The sequence below is a fragment of the Poecilia reticulata genome, linkage group LG1 (assembly GCF_000633615.1).
Source record: "Poecilia reticulata strain Guanapo linkage group LG1, Guppy_female_1.0+MT, whole genome shotgun sequence".
NCBI lineage: Eukaryota > Metazoa > Chordata > Actinopteri > Cyprinodontiformes > Poeciliidae > Poecilia > Poecilia reticulata.
The window spans coordinates 27,075,874-27,098,874 of NC_024331.1; the positions used below are offsets into that span (position 1 = coordinate 27,075,874).

Sequence of the window (23,001 nt, forward strand, 5' to 3'; positions counted from 1 at the left end):
GATAGATAGATAGATAGATAGATAGATAGATAGATAGATAGATAGATAGATAGATAGATAGATAGATAGATAGATAGATAGATAGATAGATAGATTGTTAGCTTTATTAAGTCTTTTGAGATTTTCCTTCGGGGAAATTGTCGTCTCCATCTCCCACACAGCATTCTTAGACATACATAAATGTAATTATTTATATCTTTATAGATTTACGGTTATTTTTATTCAAACAAAAAGTTAGCTTGTTTAGAAATGATGATTCCAAAAGAGGGCATGTACAAAGAGTAGTATTTATGAAAATAAAACAAAACATATTTACAATTTAATAAAAGACTAAAAGCTAATTTTTTGGCCCCTCATGTTTGTAATGGGTTCAGAGGAGTTTAAGATTCGACATTTTAGCAGCACGCTGTATTATTGGACTGCTTTGCCTCAGCTCTCTGACAGAGTAATGAAGATGCTTTTCCTTCTGGTCGTCAGGATATCCGTTGCCGGGACACAGAGGATATTTACTGGACAGAGACTCGGAGAAGTCACAGCTGGACGTGTTTGAGTGCGTCTGGACAGTAGGTGATCTCTAATATTTGCTCCCTTTCCTGCTATCGCCTCTATTCATCTTCTGATCCATTCTGCCGGTGTTCGTCGCTGCTCTTCTTCCTCAGCCTGTGGCCTCTCCTGTTGTTTCAATAACCTCCTCCTCACAGCGGAGGGTGAGAAAGGCAAACTTTCCCACTTATTTAATCTTTTCTTCACCTTTAGCCACCAGCCACCCCCAGCAAAATGTGTTAGTTTCAGCCACATCTGAACATGATGAAAGACTGTTTATGAGCAGGTTGTAAAACAGCCACAGAAACAACAGAAATATGTCAGGATTTCCCAAAACACATAACTGTGGTGGTAAAAAAAATAAAATAAAATACACCCTCGGTGAATTCTGGATTTTATTGAGTAACCAGTTGGGTCTTATTTAACTAGATTTCACCTTATGATTTATGAAGCAAAGATGATGCATTCATGGAAATGTTAGGAAAACTAAGAACACCCCAAAAATCCCAGATCGCGTGCATCTGGAAGGTATTCACGACGTTTCACTTTTTCCACATTTTATGTTACAGCCTGAATCCAAATAAAATGCTCCTGCTGGTGCTCTTCAGGTTTGATTCTGGATTTGTTTGTTCTGTGTTGCTTTGCTCTGTTTCTTTTCTTGTATTTACATGTTTCTATGTTCCTTTATATTCTTCTCGACGCTGTAAAGCACTTTGGTCTTCTGGTCGTGTAAAGCGATACATAAATAAATGATTTGCTGGTTGATGAAATTCATCTCTACTCTCTTTTTGTAAGGCTTGGCAAGAATTTCTTTTTGGACCAAATGATGGCAATAACTTACAAAGATCTTGCTTTTTCTTTTTTTTTTTTTTTTTTACCAAAAATAAATACTGTAATAATTTTGTAATGTCGTCTTTGTTTACACAAATGCATAGGAAGGCTTAAAATAGATTAAATGTTTTATTTACAAATTAGAATGTTGTATTATTGTTCGACTTTAAACTAGTTTAACATTTTGCTAAACAAAAATATTATTCAAAAGTTGAGGAAGTCGTCATGTCAGTTCTGTACAACGATGTATTAAAATAAAAAAAGTCGTTTGAGACTAAAGTCATAATAATACAACGCTTCTCATGATATTACCTCTTTATTGTTGAAACAGTACAACTATAACTTTATTCTTGTATTATTTAGGCTTTTATTCTCGTACAACTGTGATATTATGACTTTATTCTCAAAATATTAAAATTATGATTTTATTCTTGTAAAATTATGACTTTATTCTCATATTTTTTCTTATTATGGCCCTAATGCTCTATATCTGTATCTTGCATGTCTATCTAGTAGAAATTATAAAATTTCTCACATTCCTTCTCTCCTTCATGTCTCGCTTCATAACCAAACCTCCGCTGCTCCACTGGGACTAGAGCAGCTAACCAAAGAAGAAGTCGTGTTACTTATTGGTTCTCATCATGCGTTTCCTGATCTTCTCGGTGTGCGAGCTTTACTTTGGATCCCGAGAAGGGAAAAGGTCAAAGATTATACAGTGACCTTCCAGAAACACACACGTTTAGACAAACGCTGAGCAAAAATAAAACAGCTGAGTTCGTGTTTGTAGAGGGAGAGACTATGTTTGTCCATAACCCAGATCTGGTTCTGCACACACAGAGGGGAGAAACCAGCCTCAGCATTAAGAAAACAGCAACGTCTGGGAAAATACCTCAGCTGTGTGTGGTCAGTGATGACACATGTCAGTCCTGCAGATAAGGTAAATACAGAAATGCACGCATTTGCAAATGACCTGAACTCATAAACATAAATCTCCTGACAGCAGGACACTTCTCGTCTAAAAGCAGGAAGCAACGTTCTCCGAGGAGCTGAAGTTTCAGGATGAGCTTATAACCGAGTAAACATTTGGTCTGCAGCTACAGACGCTTTTAAACGTTTCACATTTAGTCACAATCCAACTTAAATATATTTTACTGGGATTTTGTGAAGTGGAAGGAAAATTTGGTAAAACTATTTGAAGGGATGTGCAAAAAACATGACACTGAGACAAGACAAGACAAGACAAGACAAGACAAGACAAGACAAGATAAGATAAGATAAGATAAGATAAGATAAGATAAGATAAGATAAGATAAGATAAGATAAGATAAGATAAGATAAGATAAGATAAGATAANGATAAGATAAGATAAGATAAGATAAGATAAGATAAGATAAGATAAGATAAGATAAGATAAGATAAGATAAGATAAGATAAGATAAGATAAGATAATTGATAACTGGAAGTAGGGGCAAGGCTGCAGTACAACAATAAAAATAAAAACAATGCTTCAAAAGAGACAATAACCATGTACATATAAAATAAATAAACACGATATAACACCTATCATGAACATGAGTTAGTCTTCAAAATGCTTAACAGTTGTCATGAAGTATCATTCAGTAAATAATGACAATTTTCATCCAAAGTTAACACACCTCTGATACTTGTCAACTTTGCATGAAAATTGTCATTATTTACTGAATGATACTTCAGAGGTGTGAACTCTTCCCTCCTCTGTGTCTGCAAACTATAAGTATTTCAGATAACGTCGCAGACTTACAAGACGATGGCTGCAGACTTCCTATTTTTTAACTTTCACCCTTCCATTAGAAGCCGCAGAACTCCTGCAGGCGGTACTGCAGGAGTCAGTTAATTTCCCTAATCTACCATAAACATCAGACACAAGCGACAGAAATAAATAAACGGTACGGAGAACAAGTAGTGGGGGGAAAAGCTTCAGGGCTGATGCACAGCTAAATGTTTCTGTTTAGAGATGAAACAAATTGGTCTCTGCAGGCAAATGCTGAGAATAAGTGCTTACTGTGAAGTCCAGAGGAAAACATCTTCTATCTTCTTCACTCTCTCCCAGCAAGAAACTCAGAAACTACGGCGCCTGTCTCTGTACAATGGATTTGTTTCATTACATCGTCTTGTAAATCTGTCATGTTACCTGAAATACTTAATGTTTGCAGACACAGAGGTGGGCAGAGTCCAAAAATATTACTCAAGTTAGAGTAAAAGAGTATTTGGTAAAACATTTACTCAAGAACTAATCAAAGTATCAATCATTTAATATTTCAGAGTTACAAAATCAGAGGGACCAAAATAAAAAGTTAAGAGAAAATTTTCATAAAAGCAACAAAAACTAACAAAATCAGGCAAAATAAGATTTTTTTCCAAATTATTTTCTTTCACTAATAAACTTATTCAACTTTAACAGGAACTCCAGGTCTGTGTCTGTGTCTGGTGAATTTTTGGTTAAAACATGTTTGTTTTTCTTTCAGTGGGTAGAAAATCTAGAAATTTTACTAAAGAGTAGAAATACTTCATAATAAAATTATTCAAGTGAAAGTAAAAAGTATGTAAAAAAGTTACTGAAGTAAAAGTAATTGAGTAAGTGTAACTAGTCACTAGAGTGATTCCTTCAGATGTTAAGTGTCAAGGTTAAAAAGGTATCAAACTGTTCAGAGCAGGTACTTGGTGCACTTTATTTACTTTACTAATGCATGTAAGCTACAGTTTGTACTGTTTCAATGAAAAGAAACATGTTTTCTCACCACTTTGATTCATTTTGTCCAGCTGTTGACTTTAAGTCTGTGTCCATGTCCAACCAGAGCCAGGTATTGTGTAGTTGGTGCTTTTAATCAGTTTTCAGCTAAATTAATTCAATCCGACTCTATAACAGTCACAATATGTCACCAAAATCACCCTGTCCCTCTAAAAGCTTTCAGAAAATTGCAAAAGTGTATTGAATTGTATCGTTTGCTGAATATCGCAATATATATCGCATCACGAGCAGAATATCGTGTATCATATCGTGAGATTATTGTATCACTACAGCCCTAGTAAATATTGGTTATCGGCCATAACATCAGTACACATAATCAATTACTGTATAAATTGTCACTTGACTTTGAAATGCCTTGCTGCTGAAATGTGCTATACAAATAAAATTTGATTGATCAGTATTTAAACTGAATATGGATATCAGCCCATATCGGTACATCTCTTATCTGAATCGGTATTATAAATCAAAATGGCCGATATTAACAATCAATATTGGTTTCCATCTCGTTGCTGTTTGTTTCTGGAGGGGAGAGGAGGAGTTTGGTCATGTGACACTGACAGTGATGCAGCAAAGGATTGTGGGTAGTTTAACTGAAGCAGAGAAGCAGTGATGAAGTTAATCCAGTTTTTATGGTTGTCAGAATAGTGAAGTATATTTGATATTGGTAAATATCAGGAATTTTAATATCGGATATTGATACCGGCCTAAATTTTCACATCAGTGCATCGCAGTAAATATCTTAGTGCTTCTGAAATAAGACAAAAACTAACTTACAAGTAACTATTCAGTGCGATATTGGAGCTTGTTTTAAATCAATAATTCCTTAATATTGATGAGAAAATGTTAGTCAAATTAGCACATTATTTCACTTATAACTAAACATTTTCCAATATTATAAGTGTAATAATCTGCCAATGAAACTTGTACTTTTTTTAATCAATATTGAGAAATTGTTTAACAATAATTCTCTTATATCTTGTGGAAAAGTTACTTGTAAGTTAGAACTAAGATATTGCAAATCATAGCAGCTGAAATACAAATCAGTGCAAGAAAGTTACTGGCACTCAGAGCAAAATGAAGTTATTCTGTGCTAATGGAAATGTGGAGATTTTTTTCAGACATGCTTCTTTCCCGTTTCTCCTCATCATATTGATAAGATGCAGAGTAACTGTTGGAGTCGCCTCCAAACAGCCACAGCCAGGCAGCTGCCGTCACCACCTCTGCCAGATTCAGTCACCGTTAATTAGCCGCCATTACATGCCAGTCACCTGTTTTAATGAGAACAGCTCCGCTCCTCTGTCTAATGAGGGAAGCTCGTAAAAACCCTCAGGGAAAGTTAAATGCACAAGGACACAGATGAAGACCTCTAAATGAAATCCACTGCACAAAGCTCCCTGAACATTTAAAGCGTTCGTGTTTCTTCACTTTGTTTTAATTCCTGCATCCGAATGCTTCTGGACTATTCATAAATAAATAATTAAATACTTCTGGGCTACAACTTAATAGTAAATGTAATACAACTTTTAAAAGTATACGTTTCCTTTCTGCAGCTAAACCTGACCTGACCCACTAAGCCATAGACAGTAATTTTGTTTCTTTACACCTTTCACTACATTGTAAATAGATTTAGTCCTTATAAAGTTTAGAGCTAACAGATGGCTCCAGTATTTTAATGAAGCCCCTTTCCCAGAATGTTGTTTCTGAGCTCGTTCAAAGCCGGGTGCTTAAATCGGAGCCAATTTTCTGTTGTTCAACCAGCACCTCTGGCACCAGGCAAGGAGAGCCGGTGTTTCTGGACCACCAGCTCTCAGGCAGGGCGGGTTGTAGCCGGGTTTCCACCAGACCAACTACGTTTAAGGATCCAGAGCTCCAATCTTTTAAATTCAAGAAAGAAACACCTAATAAAAACAAGTAGAAGGGTGCTGTGGTGGTGCAGGGGCAAAGCACAACCCATGTATTGAGGCTTTAGTCCTCATGCCGGCAGTCGCAGGTTCGATTCCCAGCTTGGTGACATTTGCCGCATGTCTTCCCCGTCTCTCATAACCCTCTTTCCTGTCAAACTACTTTCAAATAAAGGCCAGTAGAGCCAACAAAAAAACAAGTTGAAGCTCATTTGTGTTGCGGATCTAAGGTTAAAGAAATAAGGTGATGCTGGTGGATCATTAAGCCCTTCATGTCGTCGTTGAAGTGCCAGTGTTCCCATTTTGGGCGTTACATCATTACTGTGATGGAAGGATGTGACGTTTTATTTTTCCCATGTTTACAGGTGACCTGTCACGCTTACTTGAACAGGTTAGGATAGGCCTACGAGCTACATAAAACATTTTCATTTCATATTTTGCACAAAAGTCATTCTTAGGTAATGAGAGTTTAGACTTCCCAGTTCTTTCAGAATGAGATGTTTTAGGACGTCGTCTTATTTAAATCCAAATAATCTGCTGCTGGCCACGCCCCGAACTCAATGACTGCAGAAAAATGTACAATTATCCAACTTTACCTCTTTGAAAAGCACAAGTAGAGCTTCCTGCACAACCAATAAGACTGCAACAAGCGGTTTCTAAATGGTTAAGTCAACAACAAATCACTTGTCTTTTCCAGCAGCCATTGTAGAGCACGTAAAACCAGCTGACCGAACCCGAGCTCTGCTTAGGTTGCTAGGTAACGGGCTGGGGTTGCTAGGTAACGGGCTGGGGTTGCTAGGTGAGGGGCAGTTCATTCTGATTTGTCATTACATTTGGAATTATTTTGAAACGGCTCATTTTCCAGACACCAAAAAAATTTAACTTATTGCCAAATGTTTTTTTTTTGTTGCTTTGCTTAGTTTTTATTTATGAATTTTGACATGTAGCTTAACTAACACAAGTGATATTTACCCAATTCAAGTCATTAGAGTGAAACATCAGCTTAAGACCAATCCCTATCCCAAACAGAAATAAGACAAAACATAAAAACAAACAAACAAAACAGAAAAAATATAATTGTTTTCAAGGAGTTTAAGTAGTTGATCAAATGTTTCCTGGATGTTTTCTTTAAGCGCTTGGTCTGCTGATAAAAGCAGTAGAGACTCAGATGAAAATTGAAATAAATAATATGGCACATCTTTTCAAAGTGATGTAATTTGGCAATGTGTCAAGTTTTTTGGTCTCTTAAGCCACCTCAACTTTTGCCCAAACTTGAAAAAGTTTTTCTTCCTCCAAAGAGACACAGGAAAAACTCATCTCAGTGACATCTTTTATTCATCTTTTCTTTTCTTTAGATCAGGGGTGTCAAGCTCCAGTCCTCCAGGGCCGCTGTCCTGCAGTTTTTAGATGTGCCACAGGTACAAAACACTGTAATGAAATGGCTTAATTACTTCCTCCTTGTGTAGATCAGTTCTCCTGAGCCTTAATGACCTCATTATTCTATTCAGGTAGTGCAGCAGAAGCACATCTAAGCGTTGCAGGGCAGCGGCCCTCCAGGACTGGAGTTTGACACCTGTGCCCTACAGATTTGGCTGCTGAGATTGAGCCGTGAAAGGGATGGGTGCGCTTGATTCTTTGCTAGGTTCGTGCTAGTTGGGTGGAGATGGTGAATACATTCAAAAGTGTTGAATCTGCTGATTTATTAACTTGACAGTATGGATAAAATCCACTTTGATTTGAATAATAAAAAAAATATCTGGTTTTTTGAAGGTTCTTATTACATGCACCTCGAGAGTTTATAGGGCCTTATAAAAAGCTAAGACGGGCCGGATTTGGCCCCCGGGCCTTGAGTTTGACTCGTGGACCAGGGGTATCAATTTGAATTACGCTAGAGTTAAAACTGGAAGTTACACAAGAAAGAAGCAGAAACTAAAGAGGACAGAAGGCGGTTTTTTGAAGAGCTCAAACATAAAGTAGCACACACACACACACACACACGTTTGCGTGTGTGTGTGTGTTTCCCAGGGACATCAGCCTGCATAGAGTCCATCAACACAGCGGGAGGAAAAGAAATCACTTCTGCTGGAGGTGGTGCTAATGGCTCTAAACTGTGAGCATGTCAGCGCGTGCTGACTGATCGAACGCGCCAGCTCCATTTCTGCTGTCGCTGCTGGAAGCCACAAAGTGAAATTGTCAAAACAAAAACGGCGAAGAAAAAAGAAAATCGGGACGAACACGCAATCCTTTCCACAGAGCGAGACAGTCACACTTTTTCTGTTACTTCTCACCTATCATGTCCATCATTTCTATAACTGCTGTGAGATCTGTGCTATTTATTTCTCTGCTGAATCCCGAGGAAGAGCAAGAAGGAGTTTCACTCGCCAAATGAAATGTATCTACAGCAACATCTTGGATATTTCAGTTAATATAATTATGACATTAGAAATAGAAGAGTGAGATATGAAAGTCCACCAGCTGCCATGAAAATGACATTTAAATCGATAAGAAAATTGTTTTGTTTTTGACTCAAACTTCATGATTTAATTGCTGTTAAGTCATGAAGTTGATTTAACAACAAGAGACAAAGTTGTCTAAACATTGGTTTTAAAGTTCATTAATCTTGAATTGTGAGTTTTAACTTAATGCTGCAAGTTAAACCAAATAATTATTTCAGAAAATGTAAGAAAAAAAACTGCCATCACCTGGTTAAAGAGCCACGTTTCTCTACTATTTTACTCGTAATATCAAGTCACTTATTCTACTTTAGAATAATTTAAGTTCTTGTTTCAAACTGCATGAACAAAATTTCTGATCTGATAATGAATTTTATTAAACTTCACAATGAATTCAGCTCAGAAACATTCAGTGTGATCAGGACTTTATCCTCAAGCTTTAAAATAAACATTTACCTTAATAAAACACCAGAGTCAGATCAATGTAACGCACTTCCATCTCAGGAAACAGAAACATGCCGCTAAGCATTCTGGGAAATAGTTCCCACTCCTGTCTTTTTCTTCTTTCAGTTTTTTAAGTGCTAAACTAAAAACTCTAGTTTATTAAACTCTTGGAGGTTTGACAAAATTAATAAAAACTTAACACAACTTACTGCTGTGAGTTTATTTTTCATGAACTCACATTTAGGTTCAAAATCTAAAACTTTTAATTTATTTGACTTAAAGAGTAGAAGACAGTAGATACAACTAAATGCAGCTCAGATGTTTTACAGTGCAGGTCAGTCTAGGACTGGGTGAAACATGAAATGAATCCTTAGTTGTGTTTTGGGAGAAGCCGTCCTCACTGACCTCAAACTGACCTCTGCATCACGCACTGAGGGGAAATAATGTCTGATGTGCTTTAGGCTGTTTTCACACCTGATACTCGATTCGATTTGGGACCAAAACTGCAACATTTGTTACATTTTCAGCTGCTGTGTTTCACTTTCACACTGAACTATTTCAAACAAATCAAACCCTTTAAAAACCTGTTCCCCTCCTCGCCTGTGGCGGCGCTGCATTAAGAAACACTGAAGGACGGGAAAACCTCTGTGAAAGTTTTATACGTTTTTTTATTGAAAGAAACTGATTTGGAAAAAAATTATTTTGTCTAATTTTGTTATTTTTTTATTATTTATATAAATTATTGTCATTTTTTTGTCCTTAAAATATCAACATTTCCACGTAAGTTTATATTTTGGTCCATCTGATGATGTAATTTTTAAATATTAAATAATTGAATTTGATCAGTTATTCTGTACTTGAGTAGACTTTTTATCAAATACTTTTTTACTCGAGTAATTTTCTGGATAGCTACTTTTTACTTTTACTTGAATAAAATATGTGGAAGTAGTGCTACTCTGACTTGAGTACAGTTTTTGGCACCTCTACCCACCTCTGATCGTAACTCTATGCTATCAAGCAGAGCTTTAAAACATTTAAAACTATTTGCACGTTCTTCATTTGTCCAGAAATGGTCAAGAAAAAACTTAAGGTATTTATTTTGTTTGGTCATTCCTATATAATTGATCAATAATTAGCGTTGTCATTTCTTGTTTTGTATAAATTGTTACAGTGTTTGTTTCCAATAAGTGCTGCATAGACGGGAGTCTGTACTCACAGTCGAGACAGAGCTTCGTTCTTCTGAAACAGCAGCTCTGGAAGCTGGCTGAGACGATTTCTGTTAAGACGCCTGAAGGAACAAAGACACATAAAACTGAAATAAGTAAGACAATGAGTTCAACATGAATATCTGTCTTCCAGAGGACTTAGGAACCAGATTGTCTTTAAAATGTCCTCACAGTCTTTCCAGCTCCTTCAGCTCATCAAAGGCTCCTCTTTCAATGCTGCTGATCTTGTTCTCCATCAGGTGACTGAAAGAGGAAAACATGAATAAGAAAATACAACTAACTAATCCTGGAAGGTTTAAATCTTCTGAATACGTTGCACCAAAATAAAATAAAGAAATATGCCACTCTGTAATATATGGTGTCATTGTGTTTACACCACTAAACACCAAAAAAGCAACAGTAGTCCATCATTTCAGGGCATCTTGTCACTTTAGATCCAAATAAGCAGCTGCTGGTCATGACCCCCCAGCTCAACCTTTACACTCACACCCGTAAAAATGGCTGAAAACAGGTGCGCAATTATACAACCATACATCATTGAAAAGCAGAAGTAGAGCCTCCTGCACAACCAACAACAATGCAGCAAGTGGTTTCTGAATCGTAAGACAACAACAAAACATTTGTCTTTTCCAGCAGCCATTGTACAGCGAATGTGACATTACACTCCTGAGGTTTTACAGATGTCATTAATTTATTGCTAAAAACCAGCTGAGTGTCTTTTAAGCACTTGGGGTGTTTTTAGAGACCTGAATGGAAGTACGAACGTGTGAATTTAGCATAATGCGCCCCCTTTGACCTCAGGACCTAATGTGGACAAGAGGAAGAAAATGGCTGGATTAATCTTTTATTTACGTGACATTTTCAATTTGCTGAAGTGCATGTAATATTCAGATACATCAATAATCAGAAGTAAAACTTTATTTATAGCTTAAAAAATAAAGCGTGTTCTTTTACGCTTTTTTAGGGAAGGTATACGCTCAGACCTTCCCTACCTGTCATCGATAGGATGCATGTTATTGAGAAATGGTTTTAATGGTCTCTGTTCTGCTCACCACCGGTGAAACACGCTACACCCTTCTAAGAGTTACAAGTCCCAGGACTCCAAAAGCTTGTTAATCTTTTCCAAACAGGAGACGCCGTTTGTCCTGCTGTTAACTCCACGTCCATCACTCACATTTGACAGAGCTCTGATCCCCAGGTTAGCACAGGAAACCCTAGTTTTTCCCACAGGCCACAATGTTTTCAAGCTGAAAGCTTGTTCTCTGTGTTTTAAATCTGGCTGACAGTGACACTAAACAAGCACCTCCAGTTGGCTCATGTGTCGCCGCAGAGCCTGAACATTTTTCCATGCCCTCCGGCTTTCGAGGGTTAAGAAATGGGTGTGTTCCCTCATATCCCTACTTGACCTGATGCTACTGAAGACATGTGGGAAAGAATTTCTCACATATTTTCAGACACTCTGTCCACACTGAGCTTAAATCCAGAGGACTGCTTAAAGTTAGGGCATATTTATTGAGAGTTTTCTTAACAGCAGCTTTTATTGTTCTATAGTTGGGCAGGACGATACGGCTGAAAAATGTACCAAAGCGTTTTATATCAATCGATATCAATATTGATTAATTTTTTTGTTTTAAATATATGAAGTACTGCAAGACATTTCTTGTTTTAACCACAGTTTTCACTCCACAAAATATTTTGTTATTTTTAAGCAGTTATGAGGCACTGTGGCAAAAACTGAAACTTCTGCTGCGCCAGTTGCCCAACAGGCTGTTGCTAGGTAACCAAAGAGTGAGTTGCTAGGTAACCAAAGAGTGAGTTGATTCCACCAACTTTGCTTAGCTAGTTGTGAGAGCTTGAAGGTCCTTCCTCTGCCTAAATCTCCCAGAATGCTTTGCGGTTCTGGATCGGAGTTCGGTGAAATTATCGAACATTCTATCAGATGTATTATCTACCAATATTGATCCGATAGGAGAAAAGTCAGTGGTACTCACAGAACTCTGAGGTGTTTAAGACCAGAGAAATCTGTCTTGGTTATGACCGTCAGGTTGTTCTCGTTCAGATCGCTGAAAAATAAAACAAAAGACAACAGAATCTTTTAACAACTGCGAGGGAAAAAAAACACATTGATACAAAGCATTATCCAAACGGGCATTTTAAAACTGGACAAATTGTGTGAGAAATTGGTAATATAATGGTTTGGAGATCATATTTTTGAAGCCTCCACTATGAGATCCAGCGTTGTCATGTTACAATATTTCTATTTCAAACAATAAAAAAGTGTTGTTGTTTTGTTCAATCTCAGTCTATGGTTCATTGAACCAGATTAATAATGAAAAATGAGAGCAAAATATCTTCACATTGTTCTGGTTAATCATTGCACTGTCTAAAATATATACATCGTGAAAAACTTGTGCAAATATACAAAACACAATATATTTTCTATTACATTAAACATTAAGATATTTTCATAAAACCTTCCAAAATAAATCTGAAAATATATTTTAATATCCAGTATTCTTACAGAACCATGTAAAAAGTTGAACCTTTTTATTTTTGTTCGTGTTTTTCTGTCTGTCTTGTTCGTGTTTTTCTGTCTGTCTTGCCCAGTTTTCTACAGCAATCTGTACACTTTAAATTACATTGATTTTGTTTTGTAGCTGGTTTATAAATCCTAAACATTTGCTACTTGTTGGCATAATTACAGATGCAGCTTGTGGCCTCACTGTTTGGACCGACTGATGATGTCACTTTTCCCACAAGCTCCTCTGGTAGGTGAGTAAAATGAGTGCAGTGTGTTTATGAGTGTCGTGTTTCTGTCCTACTGGAGCAGGCTGACCTTGTCCTGTCCGCCATTAAATGAGGCTGAGAGAAACAGGAACAAAAATATAAAGAAAACACCTGCTGAGGAAATACAGAGACCTCAGTTAAAGGTTTCATTATTCTGGCCTCAGATCGAGATTTTAATCCCACTGCAAAAACACAAAATCTTACCAACTATTTTTGATCTAGTTTCTAATGGAAATATCTTAGTTCACTTGAAATAAGACAAAACTAACTTACAATTAACATTTCAACAAGAAATATGAGCTTGTTCTAAGTAAATCATTTCTTAATATTGAATTAAAAAAAGTATTGCTTACATTGGCAGATTATTTCACTTATAACAATAATCTGCAAGTGGAACAAGTAGGTTTTTTTTGTCAATATTAAGGAAATATTTTCATAAAACAAGTCTCTATATCCTGTTGAAAAGTTACTAGCAAGTTGTTTTGTCTTATTTTAAGTGTATTAAGATATTTCCATTAGAAATTGGACCAAACATACTTAGTAAGATTTTGTGTTTTTGCAGTGCATTTTTCCCTCCCCATAATTTAAGAAAATGTATGAAATGTCCCTCTGTATGAGAATTAGAAGGAAAATAATTAATGTTGGGTAGGCTGAAGAAAGAAAGAAAGAAAGAAAGAAAGAAAGAAAGAAAGAAAGAAAGAAAGAAAGAAAGAAAGAAAGAAAGAAAGAAAAAAAGAAAGAAACAAACAAACAAACAAACAAACAAGGAAAGAAAGAAAGAAAAAGAGAGAAACAAACAAAGAAACAAACAAATGCAGATATTTTATTATCTCATAGGGGGAAATTTGTCTTGGACATGGTGCGCTAAATGAAGTTGTTACCATGATTAAATACACAATAAAATATCTACCTTACAAATATCTGCCTTATTTATCATTCCAATCTACTTCTGGTTCCATTAATCACAGAACTGCACAAATTAAAATTATGAAAATATATCTACTTAATGGAAACGCGCCAATCACACAACAATAAATCATGTTTTTTATAAGTTTTATCAGATTTATTTCTCAAACTCCAATTCAAACACTTTTTTCTGCATCACACAAGTCACATGATCAACAGCCGGATGTTGCTACTGACAGAAACGCCAAAGAAGGCGACAGAAAGTGGTAATAGGATGATGGGTTGTTTTTGTTCTTTTCTGGCTCACAGCATCGCACAGTTCATAAAAAGTTTTGTGTCATTCAAACATGTTGAATCCAAAGCCCTTCTGTAAAATCTCAGACTACAATTTCCCCACAACGTCTCATACGTAGCAGATCCCAGATATAACAGGTTTGTCTCCAACGCCTGAATAAAACGCCCGACATCTCCTCTGAAGGCTGATAGATGATGATGCTAGCTAACTGTTTACATCCGTTGCTGCCATGGTTTTTGCATGAACAAGCTTATTCACAGGTGATTTTAATTTCATTTCTTATTTAATGGAAACACCACAACATAAATTGAGTTTTTGACTCTAGCAGAATACCAACAAAGACTTGCACACATTTGTAATGGAAGCACAGCTGCAGTTAAGTCTAAATAAGCTATGGTTGCAAGAAAAATATATTTTTTGTCTGAAATACCAAAGATGGAGAGCTTAGTTGGAGGAGAGATGTCTGAAGCAGGGGATTGGCTGCAGAGGAGGGAGTGAACAGCATGGTGGGGGGTCCTAGATGGGTGTGAAATTACCCTGATAATTAAAGTCCACAAGCAAAACCAGAATCAAGAGAGAACGCAGCATACAGTCAGTGTAGTCTACATTATGAGAAAGAAAGAGGAAGATAGAAGAGAAAGGAGAGAGAGAGAGCACATTCTGCTAATTGCAAATCGTCCCCAGTAGCTGAATTTCTGTGAGGAGGAGGAAGGAGAGGAACAATGACGCGTGGTTAATTGATTTCTGTGCAGCAAGGCTGGGTCACGGGGTCAGCTAAGCGACAGACTCCACTTGATTGGCGACTCGGCCAAACAATAGCTCATTAAAGCAGAACGCGTCTCGCACATGCAAACACAATCGGCCGCCTCAGTTGGCGGTTAGCCCGCTCCGCTCTGCGCTGCATGGTAACATCTGACGGGGAAGGAGAGCAGCAGGAGGTCAGCTTACGAAAACGACATCCAGACCAGCTCAGATACGCAACGTACAGAAAACACAACTTCCTTTGGACAGCCGGAGAGAAACGATGCAACAAAAGAAACGCTAAACATTAGTGCTGGATTAGCAGTGAGATACTTATCCTCACTTGCAATTTGCAAACATCCCCAGTGCTTTTGGATACCAATGAGTTGCTTGTGTGCAATTTTAATTTGCTTGCTTGCTAGCAGAGCCCCTGAAAAATGCAGTGATCAATAAAGTATCAGGATACACAGACCCGGAGTAAAGAAGGTTTTGTTTCCCAGAAAACCGCAGAAAACAAACAACAGAGGGGACAATGCATCCAGCAGAACGGCTCCTGGATCTCAATCTGTCTGGGCTTTTATATTAAACTCATCTTTCTTCTTCAGACTCTACAACAATAACCCAGTATCATCATTTTTAAGTGTTTATACTTTAATTTATGCAGAGCCTTGAAGATGTTTTTCATATTTTTTCATTTTAGAACCTCAAACTTTAATGTTTTGTAATTAGATTTTATGTAGCGAACATAAAATGCAGTGCATAACCAAACTGGAAGAAATTCTATGAAATACAAATGAAATTAAGCTGTGGTCTGCATATAGTATCTCTTACCAATCTTTATACAACTATACTTTGAGATTTTGGCCAATTCTTTGTTGCAACTTAGCTGAATTTCAGTCAGACTGGATGAAGAGCGTCTATGAAAATCAACTTTTGCACTGCAAAAACACAAAATCTTACGTATTTTTAGTCTAGTTTCTAGTGGAAATATCTCAGTACAGACAAAACTAACTCATAAGTAACTTTCAGCAAGATATAGGAGCTGATTTAGAGTCAATAATTTCTTAAAAATTATGAAAAAGTGCTAGTTCTACTGGCAGATTATTTCAGTTGTTATAACATGGAGGAAAAAATCCTTCTTTGAGTTTTCCAGACAATAGTGAAACACACAAAAACACACACAAATTACTAAAGTTACCGTTGTAACCATTAAACAATCTCCCTTCAGTTCAACCTTATAAGTGAAAATACATTGTTGATGTTACCATTATAAAATAACTTGCAATTAAGTATTGGCAAAGATCAATGTAATTTTCACAGGTGGCGGCGGCCAGTTGTCTACAGCTGCTGAAAGTAACTTAAAACGTTACTTTTTATGTAACTTAGTTACTTTACAAATCAAGTAGTCAGTAATCCAACTTTTTCAAGGAGTAATCAGTAATCCGATTAGTTACTTTTTCAAAGTCACTATGCCATCACTGCCCAGTATCATACTGTTTGCTTCAGCGTTTTTACTTGCAGAAGTATTCACTTTACAGCCTCAAATTTCAATGTTTTGTGACTTGATTTTACGTAGCTAACAAATACAAGGCAGTGCATAATTGAACCGGAACAAAAATATTTTAACATAACACAAACAATTTTTTAAAATATTTTAACATAACACAAACAATTTTTTTTTAATCAGATAAGAGATATTTTATAGAATCTGCTTTATCCACCTGTAGTCAGATTTTGGCCAGTTCTTCTTTGAAACATGGCTGACGTTCAGTCAGGCAGGGAAAAATATCCCAGTTTTGTCTCTTCTTTTCGTGTTTGACATAAGAACAGAATAATCTGTCACAGAGCTGGAGATCTCTCTGGTTTTTAATTGACTCAGCTCTGCAAAGTCTGGGCTTTGTGATCAAAGTTTGAACCACTTTAAGAATGAAAAAGAAGTTCAGTAAAACTCTGACCACGTCTGGTTTGGACGTAAAATCAGTTCAGGAAATTAGTTAATAACTGCAGTAAACAGCTGAATGCAAACATAAAAATGCAACTTCATTTTTACTATACTACCTATTTTTACTTCCCCCCACCTTCCATTATCATCCCTTCATTCTTTCACCTCTCTGCACACCAATTACCCTCCTCCATCGTTCCGCCCGTTTCCCATGAGGAACCATCGTCCTCCTTATTCCCACTCCACTTTCAGAGCCTTTTTTCTGTTTGCTTTCTGTTTCAGACTCATTCGTCTCATCCGTCATATTTCTCCCCTGTGGCAAAGCAGGGGATGCGACTAATATTAGCAGCATTACACGCACTCATATCTAATGACACTTCATTAGAGGCATCTTTCCCGCTCACGGACCGCAGGGGACTCGGAAAAATGATTGGAAGAGATGAGCAGAGAGGCAGAGAACAAAGCGGCGATCGGTAATAAAACTCATAAACTAGGTGTGTGTGTGTGTGTGTGTGTGTGTGTGTGTGTGTGTGTGTGTGTGTGTGTGTGTGTGTGTGTGTGTGTGTGTGTGTGTTTGGACGGTGAGAAACAAAGACAGAGGCTACCTTCACACTGCAGCCTGAAGTGACCCAATTCCGATTTCTTCCCTCATATTGCGGCCTGTATCTGATCTTTTCGTGACAGTCTGAACAAACACAGATCGGATTTTTTTTTCTCGAATGCGGCCCAGGCAACTTGGACATCCGATACCTAAGATACCTAACCGATCTTTTCAAATCTGAACGTCATTTATACTCGACAAACGTCACTATTCTGCGTCCTGATTCGCGGTAAGAAAAACAACAAACATGGCGGACGATAATGAGGATTAAGTTGTTAATGTGCAGGTTCCGGTCGGACAACAACTTCGGAAACGTGAGATGTGCTCTACCGTTAGCATTTATGTTTCCTGAGCACTTCTTCTTCTTCTTCTTCTTCTTCTTCTTCTTCTTTGTTATGGCGGTTGGCAAAACGCTGAGCTCGCTCTCTGTGTGACGTTATTGCGCCCTCTACTGCGCATGCGGGACACTTCCAGGTCGTTTGACGTTCTCACTGGAGATCTTAGAAGTCGCATATCTTTGGAAGCGTGAAGGACCACGGCAGAAAAAAAATGGTTTGACAAAAAAATCTGATTTTTGGTTTGAAGTAGAGTTAGGTTATAAAATAAGACACGTTTTTATAACCTAACTCTACTTTAAACTTCTCCACTACTTTCTCTGTTGTGCTCCTTGGTGTTTATGGTGCTGGTTTTCTCTAATGTTCTCTAGTAAACCTCTGAGGTATTCATAAAACAGCAAACTTCGATTAAATTACAAACAGTTACGACTTGGTTTGCTATTTATGGGACTTCTGAAGGATATTGGTTGTTTTGGATTTTCCTGAGGGGTATCAGTGTAAAGGGGGCAAGAGAAGACGGCACAACACATTTTTTCCAACTTATTTGTAAAAGAAAATTTGTAGCACAATCAATTCACAACTACATTTTTGCACTTTTTTTATGTTTGTCAATCACATAAAAGGTTGCACACTGCAAAAACACAAAATATTACCAAGTATTTTCTGTCAACTTTTTAATGCAAATGTCTTATTACACTTGAAATACGGCAAACTAATTTAGAAGTACATTTTTAGCAAGAAATATGAGCTTCTTTAAGTCAATAACTCCTTAATATTGAAGAAAAATGACTGGCAGATAATATTACTTAAAACAAAAGATAATTTTTGTCATGTTAAGTGTAAGACATTGAATGATTTATTTCAGATATGATAGTTTTTTTACTTTCTACACTGCAAAAACACAACATTTCGCCAAGTATTTGTGTCTAGTCCCTAGTAAATATCTTAGTATATTTGAGATACACTAGAAATACAATAAACTAAACTTCAAGTAGCTTTACAGTAAGATTGGAGCTTATTTTAAGTAAATAATAAGTTCCACTGGCAGATTATTCACTTATAAGAAGAAATTTTTATCATCTTATAAGTGAAATAATTTACCAGTGGAACTAGTACTTTTTAAAACAAGCTCCTACATCTTGCTGAAAGTTACTTTTGAGTTAATTGTATCTTATTTCAGGTGTACTAAGTTACTTGACAAAATTGCTTGGTAAGATTTTGTGTTTTTCCAGTATCATAAAATGTGAAAAATTCAAGGAGAACAAAACAATAAAAAAAGATTCATTTTTTATTTATTTTTTTTATATCAAGCACTACTTTTGGTCAGATAAAACGTTGTTTTAGAGATCGGCTCTTCAGTGTGACACTCATTCAGACATCTCTCCTCTTTCCTGTCTTTTTTCTGCTACACTAATCCGACTCATCAGAGCCCAAAGGGCATTCAGCCCATTTTGCAGCATCGCTATGACAATCCAACAAGAAGGGGTGTTTAGTTTGACTGGTGCAGTCACCTTGATAAATGACCCCGTTATTGCTCTGACCGAGCAGCGTTCCCTGGGAATTCAGCACTGGAGTAACTGAACACACACACACACACACAAGCACACACACACACACACACACACACCGCCAACTCTCTGCCCCGGTCCAGCTGACACACACACTCAGATCACTTTACATGCTCACTGGGCGACAAGACTTTTAACAAATAGCTGCTTAATGAGTCTCTCTCTGCTGCAAGGCGAGCTAATTAAATCTTGGACTAGGAAACAGTTCAAAAGGTCACAGTGATATTGAGAGAGAGAGCAACAAACGATTGTTTCAGTTATTGATTATTCTGATGATTAATCGGATGAAAACATGCACGTTCAGCAGATTTTTCATTTGTTTTATACAATATTAGAAATACATTAAAATATATAAATAATTTAATCCTTTTTTTAAATAAAAAAAAACATTTTATTACAGTAAAACAGTAGTGTACGCATGATTGTAGCAAATGATGCATTTAAAGCTAAAAAATATACTTTCAATAATGTGAAAAGCTCAGTTTTACTCAACATCAATACAATGTAGGATCATCAAAAGGTTGCAAAAGGTGCTTAATGGGATATTTGTACAGAATTTGAACTGGGTGAAGCTAAAACTAGTATGTCAGTTTCTGGGTAGGACATATTTACAAAGAATGTTTCTTTCATCATAAAAACAAAATGTACATATTTTTTGTGACCACAAATTTTGATCGAAAAGCTCCTCTCCTGCGGAGGGTTACCTAGTTCACAGCTGGTGAGCACTGCAAAAACACAATGTCTTACCAAGTATTTTTGTTCTAGTTTCTAGGGCAAATATCTTCGTGCACCTGAAATAAGAAAAAAATATCTTACAAGTAACGTTTCAGAAAGACAGATGAGCTTCTTTTGAGTCAATAATTCATTAATATAGATGAAAAAATTCTTGTTACTCTGGCAGATTAATTCAATTATAACACAGGAAATAGTCTGACAGTAAACTAGAACTTTTTCATTAATATTAAGAAATGATTTACTTAAAAACAAGCTCCTGTTTCTTGCTGAAAAGCTAATTGTAAGCTAGTTTTTTCTTTTTTCAAGTGCACCAAGATATTTCCACTAGACACTAAACCAAAAATACTTGGTGAGGTTTTGTGTTTTTACAGTGTTTCCATTAATGTGGAGAGGTTTCCCAATAACAATCTTCCACAAATGTTGAGATAAAGGTTAAAAACTCCTGCATAAAATCACAACACAAGCTTTAACATGCAGTTTCAGAATTACACTAAAAAACAACTTCTGATGTATTTAGACAATTACTCCATATGAAGCAGAAGTCATTAATCACACATATCACCAGGTCTGCAGACATGAAGGAAAGTTTCTGAAACACACAACATCTCGTCTCTGTCATTTACTCATGTAGAAAACTAGAGCTGAAGGTTCAGACCTTTGACTTGTGGCCCAAGCTGCCATCCAACCTCGTAAAGCTATCGGGCGTAAAGTGGAGACCTCCTTCATGCTACAGTAAACCAAAGGAGAGGCAGGATAATGTATCTCCTCCAGCACCCCTGACAGCCATCAATAATTCATACACAAGCACTCTGGAACCTGAAATAAACACATAACCTCACCAGGTATAAACACAAACACGTTCAACATGGCTTCTGGAGAAAACGCTTCACGAGAGAACCACAGCTAACAGCTGGTTTCTACGGAAACTACAAATATAAAACATAAAAATACAAGGTCAACATGTTGGTGACACATATTTCCTTTAGAAATGTATTGATTTGAGTTGATATGAAGTTGGGTTTTACATTTAAAGTTCATTAGGAGTTCAGCAGATTGAAGCAGTGCAAAGGTTGGAGATATGCACCAATATTGAGTCATCAGAAATGCAAAATGACTCCAGTCTCAGCATTTACAGTACAGAATATCATGTGCAAACAATTAATCTATTCAGAGGTAGATGGGCTGCAAAACAAAAAAAAAAACAGGTTGCTGAAGTAAAATGATAAAATGTCATGTTTTAATGTCCAAAACCAGGAAGTTAAGTTACACAGAATGAAACTCAGGCTTGTTAGCAAGTTATTGCACAAACACTACTTACACTACTGTCGAAAGTTTTAAAGTACTCACCCGAAAAGCTAAGTAAAGTTTTTTTTATTTGATTAATCGATTAATCGTCAGAATGATCAATTCCTAAAATAACTGTTAATTGCAGCCCTAGCATCTTTTAATGTTTTTCTAATATTGTTTAAAAAGGCTTAAGTGGTTAAATGAAAAACCTGCAGAATAAGCTAATATTTAAAAACCTGATTAATCGATTAATCGTCAGAACAATCAATAGAATAATCAGTTACTAAAATAATTGCAGCTGTAGCATTGTTTAATGTACTATTGTTATTGTGTAATAAACGCTTTAAGTGGTTAAAAGAAAAATCTGGAGAATGTGTCAAATATTTTTTTATTTGATTGCCCAATTAATCGATTAATCATCAGAATAATCGTTAGCTGCAGCCCTAATATTCTTGCAGCTGTTAAATCCCAGATTTAGAAATCAACCTAAGCGCTGAGGTGTTGAGCAATCAGCAACATGACCAGGTAAACTGGTTGTTTCCCTTGAAGTGAAAGCAGCAACATGCCGTCACTCTGAAGGATTCCCCTCGCCTGCCTGCCTGCCTGCCTGCCTGTCTGTGTGAGACCATTTGGTCGTCAGAACCAACAGAAGAAGAAGAAGAAGAAAATACGTCTATGTGTAACAACTCACAGCCTCTCAGTCCCTCTGGGGATGTTTTTGGGGACGGAGTGGATTCCCCGGCCGTGGCAGTCCACCGTGCTCCCCAGGCAGCTGCAGGGAGCCGGACACGCTTCAGCGCCTCCCGGACCCACCAGGACCGCCCACGCCAGCATCGTCCACAGACCCGCCGCCGACCCGGCTCCATCCTTTCTTCTCCCCGCTGGCATCCTGCTGTCCTCCACGGCTCTCCAGGTTGATCCGGACCCGATTCCCTCCTCCTGTCGCCACACCGACACTTGTCTGCTTGTTTGTGAAAGTGGGCAGCAGAGGCAGGAGGATGTGGGTGAAGTTCAGCTGGAGCTGAACAATCGCCACTTGATCCCAGAGAGGAATCTCACTGAGATAAAGAGAGGGGAAAAGGACAAGTGTATCTTCTTCTTCTACTTGTCCCCCAGCTCCTCCAGTTGGTTTCTTTTCCTCTGCTCCCCTGTGTGTGTGTCTCTCTCTCTCTGTGTTGCAGCTGTACAGTGCACTTGCCTCTCCCCTCCACTTTTCATTGAGTCATTGTGCAGCGAACAGTGAGCCACTAGAAAAGAAAAAAGAAAAAGGGTGGGTGGGGGGGACTCCCTCTATCCCTCTCTATCTCACACACCCCAGAGTAATCATCTATCAAAAGCTTTTACAAATAACAGCACCAAGACTCCTCCTACACACACACACACACACACACACACACACACACACACACACACACACACACACACACACACACACACACACACACACACACACACACACACACACACACACACACACACACACACACACACACCCAGAATGAACTCACATCTATTCAGTGTCAGCAGCCACCGCCGCCTCCAGTGACAGCGGCGGTCCACTCCTCTTCCTCTCTCTCCTCTTCCTCTTTTCTCCCCTCCCCAGAGGAGGAAAAGAGCC

General features: G+C 37.4%; 1 protein-coding gene across 5 annotated transcripts in view; it reads right to left on the minus strand.

The window, feature by feature from the left end:
* LOC103470154 (slit homolog 1 protein-like) overlaps window positions 1-23,001 on the minus strand; it is a 57,688-nt gene extending 34,687 nt beyond the window's left edge. For 2 of the 5 annotated variants that reach the window (XR_001777106.1, XM_008418344.2), the window contains exons 1-5: window positions 22,892-23,000; window positions 22,075-22,630; window positions 12,178-12,249; window positions 10,358-10,429; window positions 10,177-10,248 (exon numbers count right to left, since the gene is read on the minus strand). Coding sequence is in view for 4 of the 5 variants with exons in the window: in XM_008418344.2 (XP_008416566.1) it covers window positions 10,177-10,248; window positions 10,358-10,429; window positions 12,178-12,249; window positions 22,075-22,271 (413 nt within the window). In the remaining variant the exon portion in view is untranslated. Of the gene's footprint in view, window positions 1-10,176; window positions 10,249-10,357; window positions 10,430-12,177; window positions 12,250-17,462; window positions 17,741-17,788; window positions 17,816-22,074; window positions 22,631-22,891 lie in introns of those variants that run through there. The other 3 variants (XM_008418371.2, XM_008418363.2, XM_008418354.2) reach the window with 3 other exon arrangements.